We start from the raw sequence: 23,767 nt of genomic DNA on the forward strand, positions 1-23,767 counted from the left end.
AGGGATTTCAGCGGAGTTTGAAATAAGAAGAAATTGGACAACATAATGTCCAGCACAGACAATATTCATTGTAGGTAAGTTCTGAATAGTGCTGGCTAGAGGAATATTTTCTAAATCATGTGTTTTTATAGATTTTTAATTAGATACAACCACTGAGAAAGAGGATATCAGTATCATTTTGGACTGGTCAGTGTGAACTTTTTGCTCAGTGTGCAGCAGCTAGCAAGACTCTAGATTTAAGAAAAAGAAAAAAGATACAGAAAATGGTAGCAAAACTATACAGCCCCTTCACTGTTTAATAATGTAGTTAAGTGTAAATACTGCATGTAATTGTGCTCACTCCTGTGACACAATTAGAAAAGGACCAGAAAGGACAGTGAAACTTAACAGTGTAATGACTAAGGCTGTTGCAAGGAGTGGAGATAAACACAGGGAAAATAAAAGCAGTACGTTTAATTCTTTGGATTTATTTATATTTACTAACTAGTGATACATAAAAAGAGTGGTGCTTATGGAATAAATAATTCTGTCATGTTTGCTTAATAAATTGCGGCAAATTAGAAAGTTTAACTCTTAACAGACATGAATTTTGGGAAAGCCAAATGATTGAAGAAAATACTCTAAAATCTAAAATTATTCAAAAATATGTTTTTGTCAATAAGACATTCCCTGTCTTTGCAATTAGCTTTTGAGTTTTACTTGATTTGGATTTATATTACCAGATTGATTATACTAGCTTTTCATATTATTTATGATAGATGTGAGTTTATTGCTGGAAAAGGGAGGTAGTCTAGAGGACTAAAGATGCTACACACTTCAATACCAACACTGGTGATGAAGCATTTTGCTCTCCCTGATTTAGACTGAGGCCCTGTCTTTCCTTGTACATGGTTTTAAATGTCCATGTGAGTGTCAAAGAGGGAATGCTGAAGGTGAATGTGAGGGTGGTGGGACAAAACTTCAGATTCAATATTTAGTGTTAGTGGTGTAGGTGTTTAGTATGAACAAGGTATTTAAGCTCTTATTCATAGTAGCAATGTTCAGCTGACCAAACGTAAAGGCCTTATTCAAGATGAGATGATTTATTCTCTAGGCTCTACTGACTAGCAGGAGATGAAGCACCTGGCTCACATGTGGACACCTACATTTATGTCTCTGAACCTGGAGCCAAATCCCAGCCTTAATGCCTAACTTTGAATTCATTACTGAAATATCTGTTTGCATTTATCTACGTTAGTGGAAACTTAGATTATGGTAGCAGTTTGCTACGTAGTTTGATTCCAGATTAAGTTATTTCAATGCTTTCTGGTTCAACATGAAAAAAAATGTTGATTCAACTTCAGCTCTTCAAAGAGTCTCAATTCCTAAAACTTGTGTAGGTGGTCTGCTGTTTTTCACTCCTATAGGAGTTTTTAATGACAAAATAATCTAGGTCTTTTCCTTGTCATGTGGTGACACGAGAGATAACCACAGTAGCTACATTTGATTTGAAATTAGATAAGAAGTGGAACTTATCAGGAAACATTTTTCTTAGGCTCAATAATAGTAATGTTTTGTTCAGTAGACTCATTCTCTCTTGCAGTCTCCTAGTGAAGTGTACAGCTGGAAAAGAAACTCGTCTCTGAGTCGCAAACGTGCTTCTCCTTCTGATCCATTTTATTATGGAGCCCGGAGGAAAACAGGAGCTGCAAAACAAACCAATTGTGTAACTTTATTGGCTTCTAATCAAATAGTCAGAATTTTAGCACCTGGAGATGTGCCTTTGAAAGACATTTATCCAAAAGGTAAGAGGTTCATATACTTTCGCTGCAACAACTGTACACGCTTGGTTTTGTTTTGTAAACTGCAATCACTCATGAATTTTTCCAAAATATTTTTAAAGAATCACAAAGCAAGCATTTGAGGAGGAATGAGAGTAGTTGCACTCATTTTTAAAATGAATTTGGATCTTATTAACATGCTGAATTATACTTCTGAGGAGTTAACAGGCTACCTTCAACATGAATATCCCAGTAGATGGGATCTCCCTCTGTCCACGCTGGGAACCAACTACAGGAATATGATCATTCCAGTTCAGCAATTGGCCTTCAACCTCTGCTCAGTGCCACACAGACACACAGTGTTAAGACAAATCTGTTGTCCGTCTAGCTCAGTATTCTGTCTCCAGCAGCGCCAATAGGAGAGGTTATTTTGGGAATGCATGTGAACCTGGCCACTTCTCTGTCTTTCCCTTCATACTTTCTCAACAACTGCAGTTGTTTTGCTAGGGATGTCGCAGGGGACATCCCTGCCTCAGCCTCGAAATCTCCTTTTATGGACCTGTTGTCCACAAGTTTGTCGGGTCCCTCTTTGAACTCGTGTGTCTCCAAGCAAGCTCACAAGTTCACTACTCTCTGTGATCAACTGATCTCCTACCAGGTTTATCAAGTGCCCCTCATTCTAGCATTGCAGGGTGGGTGAATAACAGTTCTGCCTTCACCTTAACCATCACCTTCATGACTTTGTAAACTTCAGTCACATCTGCCTTCTCTCCAAACTGAAAAGACCCAGGCTTTTTAGTTCTTCTCTTGTCCAAGAGAATGTTGCATGAGCAATGTTCACATACAGCAAAACCGACCTCCACTTGTACACTAATAAAGCAGGTATAGACTACAGACCTTCAGACTTTTTTGTGCCAAGCTTTCTGTTATCTTTGTATCTTTAGCTTCTTCATCCAATAACTAAAAATATACCAATTAGTGCTAAATAACAGCATTTGTGAGTTTTGCATTAATTACCTCTAGAAATCTCCAAGGAAAGGTCGCTGTCAAAAGAGAAAACCCCCAAAATATTTATATATGGTAGAATGGCAGATTTTTTTAATTCATCAGCACAGGAAGCTATTCCTGATTTGTTCTGTATGTGAACTCTCTGTCCCAGAATAAATGCTTTATTCCAAATTAAATCCCTTTTACAAAATAAATTATCTAATATGTCTGCCCTCATTTAACGCAGATTAACTTCCCTGTATAGAGAAATCCTTTTATTTATTACTAAAAGGATAAAACATTTACTTGACTAAAGAAGCAAAGTCAAGGATGTAAACAGGGTACAAAATTGAAGTTACCTACATTTGTAAAGAAAAGGTTAGCTTTTAAAAAGATTAAACTTAATAAAACATAGAGTTAGCATGGCGATCTTGGAACTCATTATACCGCTTCAGGCTGTAATCTTCTCATACTTTATTAACTGCTGAAGGGTCAGACTGGGTCATTTTTTTTAGGCCTTCACGGTAAAAAAAAAAAAAAATCTGACTCTGAAGTGGATGGTATAAAAATTCAGAAGGTAAATTTTCTGAGCTTTTGTTGAAATTAGTTTATTAATTTGGGAGTGAGGGAGGGATACAGTGCTTCCAAATTATACCTAAAATTGAGATCTTGACAGTTATTTCTAAAAGTCTTTTAAGTTGCTATTGTATGTAACACTTTATAATGCTAGGTTAATATAATTAAAAACCACGGGACATTCTTCATGAATCCTGGATACCACTGACCTGAGCAAATTATCTGAGAACTGGCTTGTTTCTGACCGAACAATTTAATTCGTATCTGTTGTTATAGCTGAACAAGATACTAGCTTCTCTTTTTTCCTCAACTATGGTGAAATATATTAATGAATAGTGATTGATAGCTTTAAATTTATATAAAATTTTATGAGGTATAGTTTGTACAGTGCTTTATGGCCATTTCAGTTGAAAGATTTAAGGCCTTCTTGAAGATCATTATAATTGATTTTTCTTTTCTAAATGATGTTTTAATTTATGAATTACCAAAATTGATCTCAACTGAATCATGTTTAATATGACCTTACTGGTACAATTAAATTGGACCTGAGCAAGACTCTAGGTTTTCTATTCCATAGCTTTTTTTCAGGACTTCAGACGTTTCCATTTATCAGTTAATGGTCAGTTTTTCTAGTAGAGGAGGAGCTATGAGTGGAGTCCTACAGAGACCTGTGCTACTCAGCATGGTCATAAAAAATGGAAAAATGAATGAACAGTGAGGTGACAGTGTTTGCTGATGATACTGGTTATTGTTCATGGTAGAAAGGATTCACCATGAAGGATTACAGAAGGACTACGATGCTGACTGCAATGGAAATGGCAGATGAAATTCATTATAGATAAATATGATGTACATGAAGGAAGAAAGGAAGAGTCCTAGTTCTACATCTAAAATGGTGGGGCTGATCAGTAGATCTCAGGAGCATGGTTTTGGTGTTATGATAGATAGTTTCATTAAAATATCAGTTCAAAGCTCGGTAGCCATCAAAAAAGCAAATCAAATGTGAAGAATTACTAAGGAAGAAACAGAGAAAAAACAGAGAACATTTTTGTGCTGTTGTGTAAATCCACGTGTCTTTAACACTGTGTAGTTTTGGTCCTCCGTCTCAAGATGTGAGAAGGCTGAATTGAGGTAAGTTCAGGAAAGGACAACAAGCATGAGCAAGATTACATCGGCCAAATTTCTGCATGTGGCGACAAGATCAGGAAAGGGGCATATGGTGGAATTCTACAAGAACATGTATGGCATGGGGACATGGAAAAAGCAACAATTTTACACTCGGTACCAGAGTTAGGGGGCAGCTAATGAAGCCAGTAGGAACTTCATCAAAACAAACAAAAAGAGGTGGTTCTTCACAGAGCAGCGAACCAACCTGTGAAACTACTTCCCAAAGGATGTTGTGAATGTTGAAACATGGATCCAAAGGAAAACTGGACAAACTTGTGGAAAGTTACTAAATGCATAGACATAAAAACATAGATACCACATTCAGCTTAAGCCCCTGGGTTGGAACTGGTTGGTGACTTGAGGAAAATACCATGTATGCTTGTCCATTCTTACACTTTTTAAGCATCTAACTACTCTTGGAGACAGGATACTAGATTAGAGGGACCTAGTATTGCCATTGTTACGGCATGAATCCAAAGTCTTTCCAAGTGAAAAAGGGAAGACAGAAGAAAAGAGACATGCATTCATGTACTTGCTTCGCAGGTGAGATTATAAGGTACTAGTCCTTACTGTGCCCATTTGAGATCCATTATTTGCAACCCTCTGTGCTGGGCTGTTGTTTCTTCTGGAGTTTGCCTCTCAATCTCACTAATTGACAGAATATTTAATTGAATGCACATTTAACTGCTACCAGTAGCTGCTTAACAGTCTTGGTCCCTTGGAGATTCCGTGTTGCTTATTCCGGATTGTACTGCATAATTCATGGGGGCCTTTGGACGTTTGGTGATTCGTCTGCACTGTTGTTTCTGCATTGGAAACCTATAGTTACTTACCTACAAAAGTTGTATAAGGCTTCGTTCATAAGTGTTTGTATCCTTTCCTGGGAGATGTTATAGTGAAGCAAAGGCATCCTATTACATAAAATCAAGTATGTGGCAGTCCCTTGAAGTTCTTGCACTAATGTCTTATGTTGCCTTTGAGAAGTTGTTTTATGTTTTTGCTTCAGTTTGCATATCTATCAGGCTTTCTTTCTCATCTTCTTGGACAACTGGTCAGTTCTGGCACGCAGCCTTCTATTTCTATTAATAATTCAAAGTACTCAGCCAAACTCTAGCATACTCCAATATGTATTATCAAAACTGTTCCAGGAACAACAAGCGAAGAAATAATTTCCTTTATGTTTTATTGGAACTGTAAACCAGGGTAATAGTTATGTTTGAAAAGAAACTATAACAAGTAATAATTTCCCCAAAGACTGCCGAATAGATGTATGGCCACAAAATGTAAACTCAGACAAGAGATCATGGCAGAATCCAGCAAATAAGTATTAATGTTTATTCTGAAAACAAGGCTATAGAAATGAGGGCTACTTGAGAGCAAATATTTACTTGGATTCTCAGCACTTTCTATATATGAATATAAAATAACAGTCTATTACTGAGTGTGTATCTCTATTAGTGTGACAGTAACTGGAACAACATGTAGTGTAACACACACAGGAATAACCTCAACACGTCATCTGGTCCACCTATTTATATAGGGACAGGATGACACATGTTTAGACTCTTCTTAAGTGATGTTTGTTGGACAATTGGCCTATTGCAATGCTTCACTCTCCTTGTATAAGAAAAGTTTTTCCTAGTATCCAGCTTTTTTTGCTGTAAACAAAACTGAATACTTCATGTCACCTCCACACAGTCAAGATAATATTGGTCTCTTTATAGTGATCTTTTTGATACTATAGGATACGTGTTTTTAAAAAAAAAAGTCCCTTTTGAGACAAAAAAAAAAAAAGTTAGTTCCTTAATTTGTCCTTACAGCCCATCTGTTCTAACCTCTTTGTCACCCCGAGGACTATCTCAGGTGTCTATGTTTTCCTTTAAGTTTGAAGTCTAAAGCTGCGCATAGCTATTCCTCTCCATTGGGCTTCAGCAAAAGAGGAACAAACTGCACTTACTTAGGTCTGATGTTCATGTTTCATCGTAAGATTCTGGACTGCAGTTCTGGGGCCTGGCCAGTTGTTCCTGTGTTGCATTTAAACATTTTGATTGCATTTTCTTCGGCTTCCTACTCTGCTATCCTTTGTCTTTTTATAATTTAATTTGGTTGGTTTGTGTTCTCTCTCTAATTTATTAACTTAATTTTTAATTCTTATCCCACAGTTCTACCCCTACCCGTTCAGTATCAGCTCTATGTTCCAGATCTTCATCAGAATTTTTAATGTGTATCTTACTCTCCGTGACTACCGAAAGAGAGAGCACATTTTAAAACAGTAACAAAATCTAGGCAAAACAAAAAGTGCTCTGTGGCTACAAACCTGCATTTTTCCAGACTTTTTTTTCCTATTTGCACTGTGTTTGATATTTCCATTTTTATGAAGATGAGTAAAGTCAACAGATATGCTACTGTAGATATGCATACTACAGATATGTAGATACAGTAGATATGCATAAAGTGCTGCTGTGGGTTATTCTTTATACTCATTTGAATGTTCGATCCCCTTATACTGCTGATCTTACTGGTTTTTTCTGTGTGTGCTGTATGCAAGCATCAATGCTTCTGCAGGTAACATCAGGCTCTCCTTCATTTCAAGGAGGTGAAATATACGTTGTTTCAGAAGGAAATCTAGACTTGCTTTCATCTTGAGACAATGGTATTTTGTACCCATACTGTGCAGTGTAATTCAGTCTTCTGGTTTCTTTTCTGAAAAACTTAAGTTCCTCAATTTATTCCAGACAGATGAAAGCCAGCTCCTAACTGGAAGCCACTTCTGAGCCCGGGCAGAGTGTACTCATATATGGGCAAAAGCCAATGTAGGCGCACCCCCCACCCCCACCCCACCCCCCAATTTATTTCTGAAGGAGAGACCATAGTATTAGCATTAGCTGTATTCATTAAACTGTCTATAAACAGAATATTAAATGCCTGATAGTATAGGGCTATTTACTATGAAGTTATAAAATCTTTGCATACTGAGAATCTACCTGCAAAAAGAGTGGTTCAATTTAAGGCAACAGCATTTAGGTTAATATTATTGAGAAACTTTCAAATGAGAATCATAAGCACAATGTTTTGAAATGTTCCTCAGTATGCTTTTAAAGTCAGATATACAGCTGACATTATCTTCAGTGGCAGATAAAAGCAGTGAGTTAGGGATTGCATTAATGCCTGAGCAGTGCTTTTGTGCGTAGGGCTGTATTTGTGTGTGATGTTGACATTTGCTATACAAATGCATTGTTCTTTTATAATTGTGCCTGTCTGGTTGCTCACTATCACAATAGTAAAACAATTCTGTATTTGCAAGTTACACTCCTGTGTTGAATGTGAAAGCTTATCATTTTCTGACAGGTACTGTATAATGAAATGTTTAAATTTAATCTACTAAATGCAAATGCAATAACCAGTTAATCATGCAGCAGGAAAATAACATGTTTGTTTATTTTCAGATGTCACTCCTCCACAAGCTGCTGGATACTTGGAAGTAACAGATCTTAAGTCAAAGAAAATCAAATACATTGCTATTCCTAGGTAACTGATTTTATTGATTAGAGCAGCCTCTGTCTTACAAGAAAGGCAGAGAGAATTTAGTGTGTATTATTACTTCAGGATAAGCAAATATTTCTTCTGATGTGGAAAGTAAGAATAATTCATACTTAGTATGTAGAATTCTGCAACTGTTGTAGCATATTTTTGTCAACATTTTTTAGCTGTTTACTAGGTGATACCAATGAAAATGTAGCAATTAATTAGTAAATATGAAAGGTAGCTTTATCTTCTGATTTTCATTCCCTTTGCTCTTTCCCCCTCTTCACCCACGTCATCCTCTACCCTCTTTCATTTTGTTTTACTATGCTTGTTTTCTTTTCCTTTTTCTCTATCTTTACGGTCTAACAAAGATAGGCAGAATGATCCAGTTCTAGGTGTTAGGAAACCAGGAATCAAGTTCTGGTCCAATATAAAGTTCACCTTGAAAATAACTTGAGCTTCTCTATGTTTTGGTTCTCCCTTTGGAAAATATACATTCCCTCACAAGTATTGTGCATGATACACAAGTGTCTTATATGATACATTAAAATAGCCAGACTATGTGGCTTCTGTATGGTTTTAACATCTATCTCTTATCATTGTAGAGCATATTTGCAAATATTTTATGATATAAACATATATTTTGGTTACAAATTATCATTTTCCACTGCAATAATAATAAAGGTTTTTGTTTTAAATAGCAGTCTCTCAACTTCGCATGTTTAAATAGCACATGTATGAAACCCACACATCAGGAATTTTGTACTTTTTTTTTTAATTCTATCCATTTCATGTTGGTTTTGACAATTCTATTTTTTTCTCATTTAAATTAATTCTGCTTTATTTATCATCTGTGGAATTTTTTGATTAATAGAGAATTAATTTTGGACTGTTCACCATTTTATAATTGATCCATTGATCTACATCTTACACAGTCATTAAAAAATGTAAGGCATTAACATACAAATAGTAGTGAATCACACATTATTTTACACTAGGATTTTATAAGAAATTACAAAAATTACGAAGCCAAACTTCAACATCATGACCCTTAACCTAGTATGAGGATTTAAGCTATTTATGGCAAATCTGAGCAGAAGACCAGATTTAAAAATGTACTCCATTAAGAACTGTTAAATAAAGTGACTTTTTATATATATGAATAGTTCTATGCTAAAATCTAACAACCTTTCCTCCTTCTGGCATAGTTAGCCTGGGCAAATGCTAAGATAACTCTTCTTCAGTTGAATAAGTACATGGTGATTTCAGTCTTAGGTAGAAGCATATATGTTACTGCTTCTTTTATCTTCGAAGATTATTAATTGTAGTATTAGTGCAAGTTGCCAAGTCATTATGCACGTCATTAACAGTACTGAAAAAATGCACAGAATCTTTCCTACTTTATCTAAATTTCCCTTCATATTATGTAGCTCTAGGCCCTCTGTTTCAGCAGTAAATTTTTGTCTGCAAGTTGACTGTTTAAAACAGTGTTAAAATTCTCTGTGCATAAAGCTGTGCTATCTTTAAATAAGTGTTTCAATCTTCTTTTTTTATTAAAACACTAGAGAAAGGTGTTACTTTAAGTTGTTGGAAACGTATTTTCCTCAGTGCCCAGATCATGTTCTCTCCTATTTCTTTTGTAGGTCAGTATTTTTCTGTAACACATTTTTAAATTTTCCATATTCTGTATAGTTTTTTGTAAAGACTGATTTTCTTCAGATAGATGAGATATAGCAGTGGGTTAGGCAGCACATTCCCCTTCAGCCTGGTCTTTTATACTGCTTTTTATACTGACAGGTATCTTTCAATCATATCCACTTTAAGTAGGTAGAAGGTTTCAGATATAATAGTGGGTCTGCAGGCTTAGTTATAGTCTCTCATGGAATAAGGATGTAATTTCATTTAATTGCCACCTTAACTACAGAAATACTCATCCTCTTTTTAATTGCAACTTCAAGAAAAATCACATTAATTCTTGTTTTTCAGATCACAGTCTCTCTCTCCTTATACATCTTGGCTCTCTAAGATCTCAGACGCTGATGCCCTGTTGGCACCAGTGGGCAAAGTAGGTTTGGTTAGTGTGGACCTGGGAGGCGGTGTGAGGCTTTGGGAGACGGGGCTGGACAGCCTCCAGCGGTCGCTGCAGGACTGGAGGAACATGATTGGCCAAGAAGATGGTCGTCCTGTGCAGGTAGGAGTTCACAAAGCTGATGATGCAAGTGAATTTTCGGCTGGGAGAGGGGTCGAGGGAGAGCTGTGTTGAAAAGCACTGTGAGGTAGAAATATGCCTGCGAGAAAAGTTGAATAGACGTCTTAACTGAAAAAAAAGACACAATAGCTTCATTAGAAAGCTTATTTGTGACCCCTGTAATTATGGTTACTGACAGTCTCTTTGTCTTGCAGTGTTTGTATTTTTGCCAAATTCCAGTACATTTAAATGCAAATTAATTCTTTATCTCCTGCTGATTTTTAACTTTAACTTTCAAAATGTAGAATAATGAAATTAATTTTTAAGGAAAGCATATATTTTTTCCAGAGTTCAAATACTTGGAAAAAAATGATTGTGCTTGCACTTTAGAAAAGAAACTTGAAACCTAGGTGAAAGATGCCTCTAGTTAATGGTAGTGCCTTTGGCTAATTTTGAAAATTCTCCCAGCTGAGCAGAGTTACAAGGGTCTCCATACAGCCATGTTCTTATGTGGAATGTTTAGGTAGATGTTGAAAACATACAGCATATACATTTATGCTGTGTGTGCATGTATATATGTATACACAAGTGTTAATGAACTGGCTAATATGTGTGATCACCATTGCAACACAGAGGGAAGATTCAGGACTGTTCAATTGCACCTTTAATTTCTGTTAGTGATTGAAGAAGGTATCACTTTACTTTGAAGAACTAGAGTGTGCTTTAGGAGGACTTCTCCACTTGTGATTAGGAAGATCCTGTCTCTATCTACCATTGCAATTATTTCTATTTCATGAATTTCTGTAACCATTTTCACAGTATATTAGAATGGGAAAACAGGATCAGTCTTTTCTAAATTAGATCTCTCTATATTTTTGTTTACAAGGTATCCAGGTATCTCAAGGCCAAAAACATAGCTCTTCTTTCCCTTTGTTTTCCCACCCTGAGCTTCCCTCCTACAAGATGTTCTGCAGTTACAGAAACTTGTGCAAGAACTGACGTGTTCTTGTTGCTGGACCTCAGCAAATGCCTTTCATAAAAGTCATGAGAAAAGGAAACTCTTATCCAGTAGCACGTTTGTGTGGTTGCTTGTTGCTTTACCCGTGCCATTTTTATTACCAATGCAGTAGCTCTAGCACCATCTTACGGTCAGATATATTCGGTTTACACCAGCCCAATTTCATCTACTGATACAAGCTGACTAGTAGAAATTAAAAGAGCCAGGAGGAACAGTTAGAGTTTTACTTGTTTTAATAGGGGTTTTTTTTCCTTATTTTTTTATCTTTTTTTGATAACTTGTAACTTTATTCATCAGTATTACTGTACTGTCAATCATAGTCAACTACATATTAGAGAATACTGGCTTGGAAAGTACACATCATCAGAAAATTTTAGGTCATTTAACTACTAATGTCAAGTAACCATTTTATAAAAAGGCTGAGAAGTTTTCCCACAGTCACAAAGCAATTTTCCAGATCTGTTGTAGAATTTCTCTCTCGTGACAGTCTGCCTCTCTAATTAGCAGGCACAGGACAGGGTAAAATCTTCTTAGAGTATCTTTCTTCTTTCTATCTGTCAACACAGGGTATATAGCTCAAGTCAGTGGTTTGTCGGAACTCAAAATGGCATACTGCTTGATTTGAGCTGAAGGGTGGAAACAAAGCCTCCTACATGATCTTCATATTTGCGTGATTATCACTAACTTCTTTTTCTTTACTTTACACACTTTGCTTTAAATGGAAAGATAATGAGACCTAAGAAACTTTGTTTACAAAGGCAATACAGAGCAATAAGCAATAAATTAAATCTTTTCTTTACTTTATGTACATCTCAAATAAGATAATAGATATGTAGCTGCTGTGTAAATACTATACTTTGCTATTTGGAGATAAGGGCCTTCACCTTTCCTACTTAACTCAATTTTTTCAATGGACCTAAACATAAAAGTATTTATTAAGGCATTCATTTCTGAAATGAAAGGATCCTCTTAGCTTAAAATTCATGTAGATTCCCTGTGTAAGGTAAGCATAGCAAGTGTTTCCTTTCTAGAGAAAATTACTTTGCTAGGAAAGCTGCAGCTAAATATTTCCTGATACCTGTTTTTACAGAATTGGAGATATTTGCAGCTACAAGTTGATCTGTTCATTCAAGTGTATGAAAATCACCTTCTTTTGTGTAATGTTTCATGCTCATGCTCATGTTAAATATCTTGGAGTCTAATGAGGCATCTCTAGTTCCTTGACTAAAACCATCATTCCCAATCATCTTACAGCAGAAGCTCACTTAAGAAAATTGTCAGTATTCCAGATATCACCAGAATTCATTCCCCACCCACCCCCAATTTCTCCTTCCCTAAAAGCTGCCATTGATGCATCCCACAAAGCTACTACAGGCTTAGCAAAGCTTATTAGCCCTTCATGGTGATGTTCTTAGACTAACACGAGACCTTTCTAGGTGGTTGGGAACCACTGTTCTCCAAAAACACACAGAGTTTCTCTGAAGCTTCCTGACTTTTGAGAGAAAAAAGAATTAGAGGGCTTTCAATATAAATATAGATTCAAAGAACTGGAAACAAATCTTCAACCGGGCTTCAGTTGGAACTATTGGTACTATCTTCTAGGGCTGCATTTGGGCTTTCACAAACACATTAGATCTCAGAAACAGGCTGGATGTACATAAGCAATGAAACAGAGGAAAACAAACAGCTGTTCCACTTACAATCAGTAATTAGGCTCCTTCGATATAATGCCGCGGCAGCCTTCAAAATAGTCAACATTTATTTTGTATTGTTGATACACTCAGCAGAGTTCAAACTACTAAGTCTTGAGGCTACAAAAATAGTTTCTGGAGATATGGTTTATGTTTGCATAAGTTTGCATTTATATAGGCAGGTCAGAAATTTTCATCATTTATTGACGTTTTAAACTCAAAATATTTGAGTACAGTATTCTGAAATTATTAAATTAGAGTGCCTACAATACAATATCTAAACAAAATACTGGATTTTCTAAAGCTATGAACTCTACTTGAAATCTAAAAATTGTTGAGCCTTTTCACTGTTTGGTGTTTCTGAAAACAAGGTCACTTCATTATCAAATATCTGAAAAGAATTTGAAAGACAATTTATTTTTTAAATTTTGCCCTAGAAGTTTCATGGCAATAGGCAGACATTGATAAGTTTGTGTTACTTTTTGCATCAAAGGATTATTGATAGAAATTAAATAGAAAAAAAGACTGATTACGTTCTGATATAGCTGGGCTGTTATTTTTCATTAAGCACTGTATACTATTATGTCTCATTTAGATAGAATACAATGCTTACATAAAAATAATTAAAAGGTGCATCATTTAGAGGTATTTCGAAAGATGGTAAAGCATCGTGCCCTTTAGGCACCTGAAATCTCCTCAACAAAATCTTTTTTCATTTATACGTGATTATCAGCAAAACCATTTATTTCTGTATTCATTCCACTTAATGTTCTCTTGCTGTAGACTGTTGCTCAAAATGTTTTATGCTATGTAAAGATTATACTCAGAATGTCATCGTTTTCAAAAGTCACAGGACATACCCAAATCTGTTGAGTGCATAAAAATGTACTTGGTCAAAGATTACAAAAGAGCTGGCTTGTAATTAATGATAATATATATCTGAACCTCAAAATTGAATCACAACGTTTTTGGCAATCCTTGTGTAGTCTTGATCTGGACAATATCACCATGCAAAATGATATCTCAAAGCTGAGGATAGTCTCTTGTTATTTCAGTACCAAGATTGTCCAAAGAAGTGATCTGATTGATCAAAAAAAAAAAAAACATTGTTGTAATCTGAGATTTATTAGGGGTTTATTTTGGCAGGTTTTTTTGGTATCTGTGTTGTTTGATGTATGTGTGGAACCTGCAGTAGATGCATCATCTCTTACATGCATGAGATGAGTTTTTGCAATCGCAGCGCTATGTGTTTGTGGCTATATATAAAGGCCTAATGAGTTAAGTAGTTGCAACTCTTTCGATTTCCTATGGACTCTTCTCTCTCATTTTCTATTGGCAGTGTAGCAAGCCTTCCTCATAAATGTTCAGGTACCTTGTTGGAAATGAAATCATATTTTCATCTAAGTGAATACTTAACAAGCGAAAAAAAAAAAATTAAAAAAAAAGACTTCTTTCTATTTTCCTATCCTTCTGCTGTAATCCTAAAACAATGCACATGTGCTGGAAGATTCCAGATCTTAAAGCTGCTCAAGGCCTGCCCGTTCTACAGTACACTGCTTCTTCAAGGATGGTTATTGCTTACATCTCTTTGGCCTAGGAAAGAGGCCCACTCTACGTAGGTGTTCTGTACAGTGTGCGTTTTCCTCAGAAGCTTAAAAATCTGAAATGTTTGGCTCAGGCTATATCTGCTGTAAGAGATCAAGTGGGTTTCTTAAATGATCCAGATTCAGCCAATATAATGTCAAGATCACATACTGTAGGCCTGAACTGATGAAAGATACAGCAAATGCAAATAGAGTGGGCACAGCCTTGCTAATACCAGCTGTTTAAAAGTAGATAAAGTACTTGACATTGATAGCTCAGCTACCAGAAGTTTCTTCTGTTTCAGGTGGTAAAATTACACCTATACGCATCCATGAGCAAGTGCATGCACTGTGTAGAACCTGAGTAATAAAACACCTCCATCATCCCAGCTCTTTAGTCTCAAGACTGATGGGTGACACTCAGTTTGAAAAATCATGTACTTTGCAGATGAGTCAGTCCAAAGGAAGCGTGTAAGAGAGATACTGACACCTGCTCGGGGCAGGTTTCTATCCATGGGGTCAACAGCTCAAAACATTTCGACAGCCCATGTCACTGAAGACCATTCACATAGTGTCTATCAGTAATAGTCCACCTATTGGGGCAAACCCTTATTTGGACAATTCCTTAATATGAAATGAGGCCCTTCCAGAGATAAGCAGCAGCCTGGAAATGTTCTCTCCCTTTGTTTTCCCCACTTTGCTTTTGTGACTTGACCTGATCTGTCTATTTTCTAGCAAAAAGCCAACTGAATAGTTAAGTCGCATTATAGGTCACAGCATCACAGAACTGAGATGTGGAATGAATCTAGAAAAACGCATGAATGAGAAAAAAATCTTTGTTTGCTTCTCACCAGTGGTTTCAACAACAAATGCACTAGGGACAGTTCTGCAGTAGTGTGTAGAAATTCATGCAGTACTGGCCCAGATTCATTCTGTCAGGGGAGGTCCTAGAGGTGGACAACTCAGCATGACTTGGATATATTTTGGATATGTTTTGGGCCTTGGCACTAAAAGGAGACATGAATGAAATGTATGTAAGAATAGGGAAGGCTTTAGATTAAGGTTTTGGGAGATTTCATTCAAGATCTGCCCTGGGGAACTGACTGAGAGAATAGTTTTCTGTCAAAAATGAATGCTGTTATCTTAAATTGCGATTCCTTTTCCCAGTAGTGCTAGAGGCATGTTCTTTTGGTTTCTGCTGTGACTAGTTAACGTTTTACTGATATAGTGTTTCCACAAAGCATGAATCATTGTAAATAGCTAAATGGAGAAGTGAAAAAAAAAATTACTTCATCCATCCATAACTATTTCCCTTTAGACACCCTTAAACATTTAAATATGTAATTCATGCAACATCTGGAGCCAGTAAGCATTATCATTGCTTTTCAGAGGAGGGAACTGAGACATAAGGAAGACAGGTCACTTGTTCAAGTGCACGCTGTATGTCTACACTGCAGTGTCAGAGGTGGGATAAATACAGTATACACCCGTAAGGATATATAAACATACTTTGTACCTCGGTTGCCAAGGTGAGTAGCTTGAATGTCTTTGAATGCTGCAATCAGTGCGAACATACCTTAAATTGGGCAAAAAATTGCATATAAATGCAGTGCAGCCACCTAAAAAACCAAATGTCAACTCTAGATAGCTCGAGGTTGAAACATGCTTAGCTGAGATGAGTATAGACATATTCAGCAAAACTCAAGTAATGCAATAAATAGATATTTTTCTCAGATTCAAACAGCTGTCTTCACGGTCTTATAGCAGCGCTCAAAAATGATAACAGAACACATAAGTTACTTTATGTCCTGTGAACAGCTAGAAGGCATGAACATATGTTTCATGTCAGTAGCGTAAAAGAGCAATGTATATATGTTCATCACTAAAAAAATTAAGGGTGTTTTTTCGTTTGTGTCTTAACTGCTCAAATCATCCATGATGCAAGGGCTTTTTGCTGAAAACAGCATTTTGATGAGTTGAGCAGCACTCAGTAGTAGTTCCCAACACTCAGACTTTCTTCTGCAATCCGTCAGCTAACCTTTAGATCTGATGAGGGCAAAGGCAAACACTAAGTAGCTATTATGGGATGCCAGGTCCATCATTAGAATTATATTTTAAATTATCGTAGAAATATAATATATAATATTTGTATTTTAATACTTATATTTACCTAGACTGCAGGTAAAGCCTATGTTGAACTACAGTCAAAGTTGAGTACATTTTTAAAGTAATCATAACACCAAAAATGTCAGGTTTATTGTTGAAGTTAGAAGAAACACAATCATGTTAAATTAGGTAGGGGGGTATACGTACCTAGCTGTGTGCATATATATATACTCACACACATATATATTTACATACACACGTTCATACACACACACACACAAGTTCATTTTTTTGCCCAGATGTCGTGCCTGGATGTTGACTCTCTTGAATTAGAATTACCTCAGGAGATCATCATAACTTTGCAGGTACCCAGTCCCTCAGGGACTGTATTTCATAATGAAGAGGAATTGGAAGGAAGAGATTAGAGGAAGAGATTTTAGAGCAATTTAGGAAAAAGATCTCGGGATCCCTGTGTTACATTTCTACTTAGCCATGAGGAATGCAACAATACTTCTCCCTCCTTTTGTCAGGTCCTTGTCTGTAGTCAGCTGGTTAAAAGGCCTGTTGGCACAAGTCCTGCCCCTTGTCTGGCTTTTGCACCCAAGAGGTTATTTTAGCAAGTGTATGCCTGATATAGAGCTAGAATATAGCTGAGGCACCTAACTGGACTCAGAAAATGAGAAACTTTCTGTGGATGTATTCACAGCCTCCTTTTTCCCAGATGCATTTTGATCTCTTAGAATGGAGGGGGGTGGACACAGCTGGACTGGCCTCCAATTGCAGCAGCAAGAGGTTCAGAGCAGTCATCATGAAATAGGTGGAGATCATCAGGAATGCAGGATGATACAGTGTACAAACTATTATCTAGTAAAATTGACAGAAGAATTTTTAAAAAATGGAAAAAAAAAAGTGTCATGGTTATTAATAATCTTTGCAATTTGACTTCTCTATTGTATGGCCAGAACAAGGGCAAGGGGAAGGTAGCTGATACGTAGTAGTCCTTTTAGTTCTGAATTAATTATAGTTGATTTTTTAGAAGGACTCTTAGATTTGTTTCTTTCATTCCCTCATAATGCTCTTACAGAACAAAAGAAACGTGTAACTGCCTTTGAGTTTTCATAATATGATGTAGGTGCTTTCCTTAGAGGATTTTGGAAATCACCTGTATAGTTGTTGAGGAAATAAAACACTAGTAACAAAAAGATCCAGAGAGTCTTGCAAACCGTCTCATTTGTATGAGATTAATGGCTATGGTTTCATTTACAGCAGTCATGCCTTGGTTTATTAATGGCTAAACCCTTTGAAAACATGCTTCAAGTTCAACTAACTCATGGGAGCTCATTGATCAAACTATCTTATTAAAATCTTAGCTTGTTTAGAGAGGGTCTCCTCTTTTGTAGAATTTTTCACTGAAACCTATGCTCATTAAACACCACACAGCCTTCCATGAGCCTTGGTGGAGTATCAGGAGATAAACATTTACCTCCCAGAGAAGGATACACGTGGTCAACTATACCCTTTACCCTGCTTCTTTTCGAGACTGTATTAGATCAAAAAAAAGCAGCAGGTATATTGTATTTCATAAACAAGGCTTAGTTTTTACAGTTCAGTTTTCATTGTTTTAAACAATGTTTGCATGTACTTGCGCACAAGCAGCTCAGGCAGGTTGCGGTGGCTGTGCTTGGAAATATTGAAGAGTAACAGCAAGGACAAGGAGTAGGGTCCCGCCCCAGACCTGTAGGCATTTCACTGTCTACTTCTGAGCTAAGAGTGTGAGCTCCCATTGTAACCAAGAGAGCCTGAAGAGCTCACCTTGAAGGAGACACTGTTATGGCTCTTCAGACTGCACTGCCTGTAGTGGCACCTCAGACCTGGCTCACCTGGGAGATCCCTACCTTTAGCTGTCTGCAGTCTGGATCCAAATCTCATCCTCAATGTGCAAGGTGTTATTTACAGATTTAAGGAAATGAGTTCTTAGAAATGGAAGGGGGTTTCCTTTATGCCTCTTTCTGTTATTTGGGCTGAGACCAGAAAATCTGTAGTTGTTTGATTCTGTTGGCCATCTTTGGGTGATGGTCATGTTACTCCCTTCCTTGAATAGTCTCATTTATTCTATTTGTATTCCACTCAACTAATCCCGCGCAACTCTACAATGAATTATTCACCCTTTAAGTGAATTAGTATATTTGTTTTTATTGAATGCTTTCTTTTTTTCTCTTGATTTTTTGAAGCTGCAGTTTGTACTTGAAAGTTTAGGGTAATGCAACGGTTCATCTGATGAAATTTATTTTTTAGGTTGCGTGTTTATCTGAAGAATAATTGATTCAGGAGTTTCAGTGATCCCATCTTGTTTATATTTACTGCTCAGGATCTACTTTAATCTATACTGACGATTTTTAATTTTTTTTTTCTTTTTTAAAAGTGACATTTTGCTTTATAACATTTTAACAAAAATCCAGCCTTTTCCTGATGTTAAGAATGAACTGGGCAAAGCTGCAGTTCTTGATTGGACATAAAAGCATGACCTTTAGCAAGAGTGACTAGTCCTTCTCCCAGTTGTTTTTTCCACTTTAGACCAAGTGTTTTTTCTGACCACATGAGGGCATCGGTGAGCTAATAACAGTGGTTTTGCTCATCTCTTAAATACTGTCGGTACAAACCCCATAAATTGTGAAAAATATATGCAGTGGAGAGTTTTTGTAAGTTTGGAATAACCACATGATGGCATTCTGCAGTCCTGCGCGGGATCTTGAAAAACTTGAAATACCACGGATTACAGAGTTATCTAGTCAATAAGTGGATTACAGTTTGATAGCGTTTGCAGTTCTGAGATCTGTGAGCCCCAAATACACAGTTTAGATCTGTCACCTTTTCCTGGACTGCCTGATTCATTTTAGCAAAGTGAGGAGTAGCAGACATGTACCACCCCTTGAAACAAGGCATCTCAGTATGAGGAAGCGTAAGACTGAAAAGCCATGAACCCACAGAGCTGGATAAGTTCATATCTTTAAAAGTCTTCACTGGGTAAAGCAACTCAGATAAAGATCATCTGTCAGATACTTTTTCTCATATAAATTTCCTCAGCTGAATTGAAGCCCTTGCTGGAAACACTGTACAAACACATCTAAAATACATTCCCTTTCCTGAAGAACTTCCAGTCTAATTAGAGCAGACAGACAAAAAGCAGGAGTGGAAATAACCTTAACTTTCTGTTAGAGCAGGCTGATCCAGCACAAAGTTCCTCTTTCTTCCTCTGACCTTCCTGTGAAAGCCCACAGTTCTCGTGGGAGAAAATATAATAACCTCAACACACCGTCTTTCAGATCTCAAAAAGTCTGCAGCAGTGCGTGTTGCTGACGTAAAGGCTGGAGCTCCCAACACCGGTGAAATCCTGCTGTCCCAGTGAGACAAATGCATACTAATAATTCTGCCCTTATGGAAGTTGTTCCCTAATTAGTGAAATGTAGTGAAAATTTAAATCATCTGATCTGTTACAGTAATGCTAAATATTGGAGGCTTTCCTTTAGAAAGCAAAACAACATAGTTGATCCTTAGTAACTTATGTCTCTGCTTCTTAAGGACAGATTTGACAAGGTCCTAGGTCTGTAGAAAATAAGGCTTTTCTGCTTCCATGTGTAATTTTTCTCAACTTTTGACTGTGCAATGTCCCTGCAGTTTTCTGTCCAGAATATTCCAAGTTGTCCAAGTGTGTTCACTTATCCCATCTTTCTAGCTGTTGATTATTCAGGGTGCTCCAGAAGAAACGGAATTCAGTGTTTTCCAAGTTTATTGATCTTAGGAGGTGTGTAGTAGTCATGATAAATAACCAAGCCAGACACTGTCTGTCTGCTCTGATTATATTTTGTAGTCGATTAGCATACTAAAAAGATGATGACTTCTCATCTTTTGTGATTGACCAGGCAAATTTTAATAATGACAGAGGAAAATGGAATTTACACAGGTGTTAACATAACGGAGGATCTGTTAGGTGGAAGCAAATATATGATATTCTCTCATTACTTCATTTAGTTTATCCAGCTTTTAAGCCACAGAGTACATATTTATGAACAAAAGACTCCAATGCATCTACTGCTGCCGAGTTTCTAACTTGGATCTTAGAGTGACAGCGTTTAGTTCAAACGAAGACCCACCCACAGCAGCGACAACTGCGTTTTATATAGTGGGGTTTTTTTAGCTGGTGTATAAAAACTTCATTTGCAAGCTAGATACCCCTTTGTATGTGTTTCACTCCAAATCTCCACCTCTTTCCCCACCCAGATTAACCACCTGTGATTTCACTTTTATTTTACAAATCAAAAATTCCATTAAAGCTGTGATGCTTTGAACGGTTTTGCTATTTGAGGCAGCAGTTTAATGCCTGTATGAATTTTAAAAGCTACTTTTAGAGAGAAACGTTCACAGGAGTCAGATAATGCATGAAGCTTCATTAGTTCATTTTGAATTCTTGCAAAGTTTTACAGACAAGATAGAAAATCAAAATTAAGCCAAAATGAATGAAGAAAACCTATTAAATGTATTTTATAATGCAGTGCAACTAATGTTTTTTCACTTCAGGATACAATTGAAGACACAGAGTGTATTTCATAAATTATTATTGTCTTGTCTAATACCGAATATTCCTTTCTGTGGAAAAATGACTTGTGCGCTCAATTTTGTGCTGTTGATGTGAATAGAAATTGTGCTATTCATTTTTAGCACATAGGAAAAAGCTGCACAAGTGAAAGTAATACAAGCTATTAGACTTTTTTTTTTCCCTATTTTTGCCTTTCTCTCACTAGTTCATGTAAGTAGATTATAAAACTGTCTGTCTTTGGTAGAATCAGTTTTACAATAGAATATAAAACCACCATGGAACAGGCAGATTAGCCTTTGATTTGCCTGATGTGGAACTTTTGTGTGCTCTTTGAGAAAATAATGCGTATATTCATACTGCTGATAAAGAATGTTTTGGAGGAAAGGATGTTCTTGTGACCTGTTAAATGCAGCCTAGGGTAACACTGAGGTTTTAAGGTTGTTGGTAGGGGTGCAGGGAGGGATAAAAGGAAACAAAGATTTTGTTTCAGGGTAAAATCAGTCTTTTGCACATCTGCTGAAATACATTCTGCATTCTGTGGAATACATTTCCTAGTCCTTTGTGCCACTGTGGGATGGATTATTTAATGCTTTTTTCATCTGGAGAATAGTCATGTTTCCTTACAGCCGAAGTCAGTCGTCTTTCATAATAATGTATGGTTTTGATAAAAGATTTTCACTGATTTTGATGAAGTAATTAACATCTCCCAAATCACCTGTAAGACAAAAGTCTAAGATGTTTTCTTTTCTTTTCCTGCAATGATCTTCTGATACATGCCCAATCTTTATCCACAACACTAATGAAGAAAGCAAGCTATTTAAGAAAACATTGATATTTTAACTTTATAGTATTTGTAGTGTTTTTATATTCATGTAATTCATATTTTTCAACAATGATTTATTACATTGTATGGAAAGTAACATATATTCTTCATTGACTATAAACCGCCCTGTTTAATATATTGTATATTAATGAAAAGGGCAAAATAGCAGATTATTTCTTTCCCTCTGTGTCCCAGGCATGCTAGGATAAGAGCGGATATCTTCTAATTTGCATCTTAGCAAGGTTCTTCCCTTTATGATGAAAAGAGTAAATGAAGAATGGGATCTTGCCAGTCTAGATCTGCCTACATCTGCCTACTTTCCAGGACTGTCTAATCATGCAACTAATTATTCTATTGCACGCCTCCTCAACTTGCATTAAACTAAGAACCTAAATCATGTGAACTGTATTCCATCTCAAATCTTTCTGATCAACAGTAAGAAACACCCAATAATGCAGTATTATTACGAATACTAGAATAAGTGCTTATGAAAATAGTTATTGTTTGGGCACTTTAGCTTTTTCTTTTTAAAAAGTCTTCCTACATAAATATTCTCTACAGCAGTAAAAAAATCTCGGTTTGCTTGTATTTTGTAAAATGTTTTATCCATTTGTGTGTGTTTATTAAGTCGTGATGCATGAAATCATGCCCGTTTCAGTTTTAGTAAATGTGTTGTATGTGGAATGCTCCAAAGAATGCTTGAAAGGGCTTAATAGAAAGGTTGGTTACTTGTTTGTCACCGCATACAACAAGGAGCAATTCCTTTTATTTCTGTTATGAAGATGTAAAATCCTATAAGGAATGGCCAGCTCTGTTTAAACATACCCAAAAGTATAAGAAAAATTTGATTTGCGGAGGTTTGGGGAATGGAAATATAGTCCATTTTTTATAGTACAAATCGCATCCCTTTACACCTGCAGGATGTTAGCCTGGAATTAGAGTATTTTTTCTGTTTTTTCCCCCCTTTTTAAGTTGTATCCGGAGTATTAAAATAAGCATGGTGTGTTGCATAAAAGGACTAGATATGAGTTAGTCCTGGCAGGGCCAGGTGTATTAAAACTAAGAGGGGAAATGTCTGTTCCCTTGTACATGGGGCAGCTTGCCCCTGTTGGAAACCAGAGTTTCTTTGCCAGCCCTCAGGCAGAAACTAGCTTTTGTTGCTGTGAGCACCTCAAAGGAACTTTTCTGGCAAGCTCTCCTGAATGGGAGGCACTGACACATCTTGCACCCTTCAGGAATTTTTAATGAAGTTAACCGAATCAGAATACAAAAGTAAGCTGCTGTATTAAAAGACCATGTACTCTCTAGCCAACTTGCTGTGTTGAACAGAAGCTTGTCGTGTACAGGGTTGGGTGACAGGAATATCTACGACCGAAAAATCAATCTACCTCAGAAATGCATCCCAGACTGCATCAAGGAAAAAGTCCTTTACATTTTACTGGCAGCCATCACCCATTTATTACTTTTCTGTTCAAAGCTAGAAATATTTTCAACCTCATCTGACTTTTGCTTACAAAGTCTAAAAGATATTTCCTAACCTGTAACCACAAGTTCTTTTTCTGCCAGCGGTTAAGTCTAAGTACATGTTCTGCCCCTTGTTTTAGAGAGCTTTTTACAAGACTATAACGGAGGTATGGGCATCTAAGACAGTGAGAGTCGTTGGGTTTATCTCCTGCATGAAACTCACAGGAATAAAGAGAATTTCAAGTGGGAAAATACAGGAGGAGATGAGATTCCCTTTCTCTTTCC

At 36.6% G+C, this 23,767-nt stretch overlaps 1 protein-coding gene across 1 annotated transcript in view; it reads left to right on the top strand.

The window, feature by feature from the left end:
• Positions 1-23,767, top strand: part of VWA8 (von Willebrand factor A domain containing 8) — a gene marked incomplete at its 5' end in the record, with an annotated part of 103,790 nt that overhangs the window by 47,244 nt on the left and 32,779 nt on the right. The window contains 3 exons of the mRNA XM_009576042.1: positions 1,583-1,784; positions 7,937-8,018; positions 10,002-10,206. Coding sequence (XP_009574337.1) covers positions 1,583-1,784; positions 7,937-8,018; positions 10,002-10,206 — 489 coding nt within the window. The remainder of the gene's footprint in view (positions 1-1,582; positions 1,785-7,936; positions 8,019-10,001; positions 10,207-23,767) is intronic.

This window comes from Fulmarus glacialis, unplaced genomic scaffold, assembly GCF_000690835.1.
Source record: "Fulmarus glacialis isolate BGI_N327 unplaced genomic scaffold, ASM69083v1 scaffold2954, whole genome shotgun sequence".
In the NCBI taxonomy this organism is placed as follows: Eukaryota; Metazoa; Chordata; class Aves; order Procellariiformes; family Procellariidae; genus Fulmarus; species Fulmarus glacialis.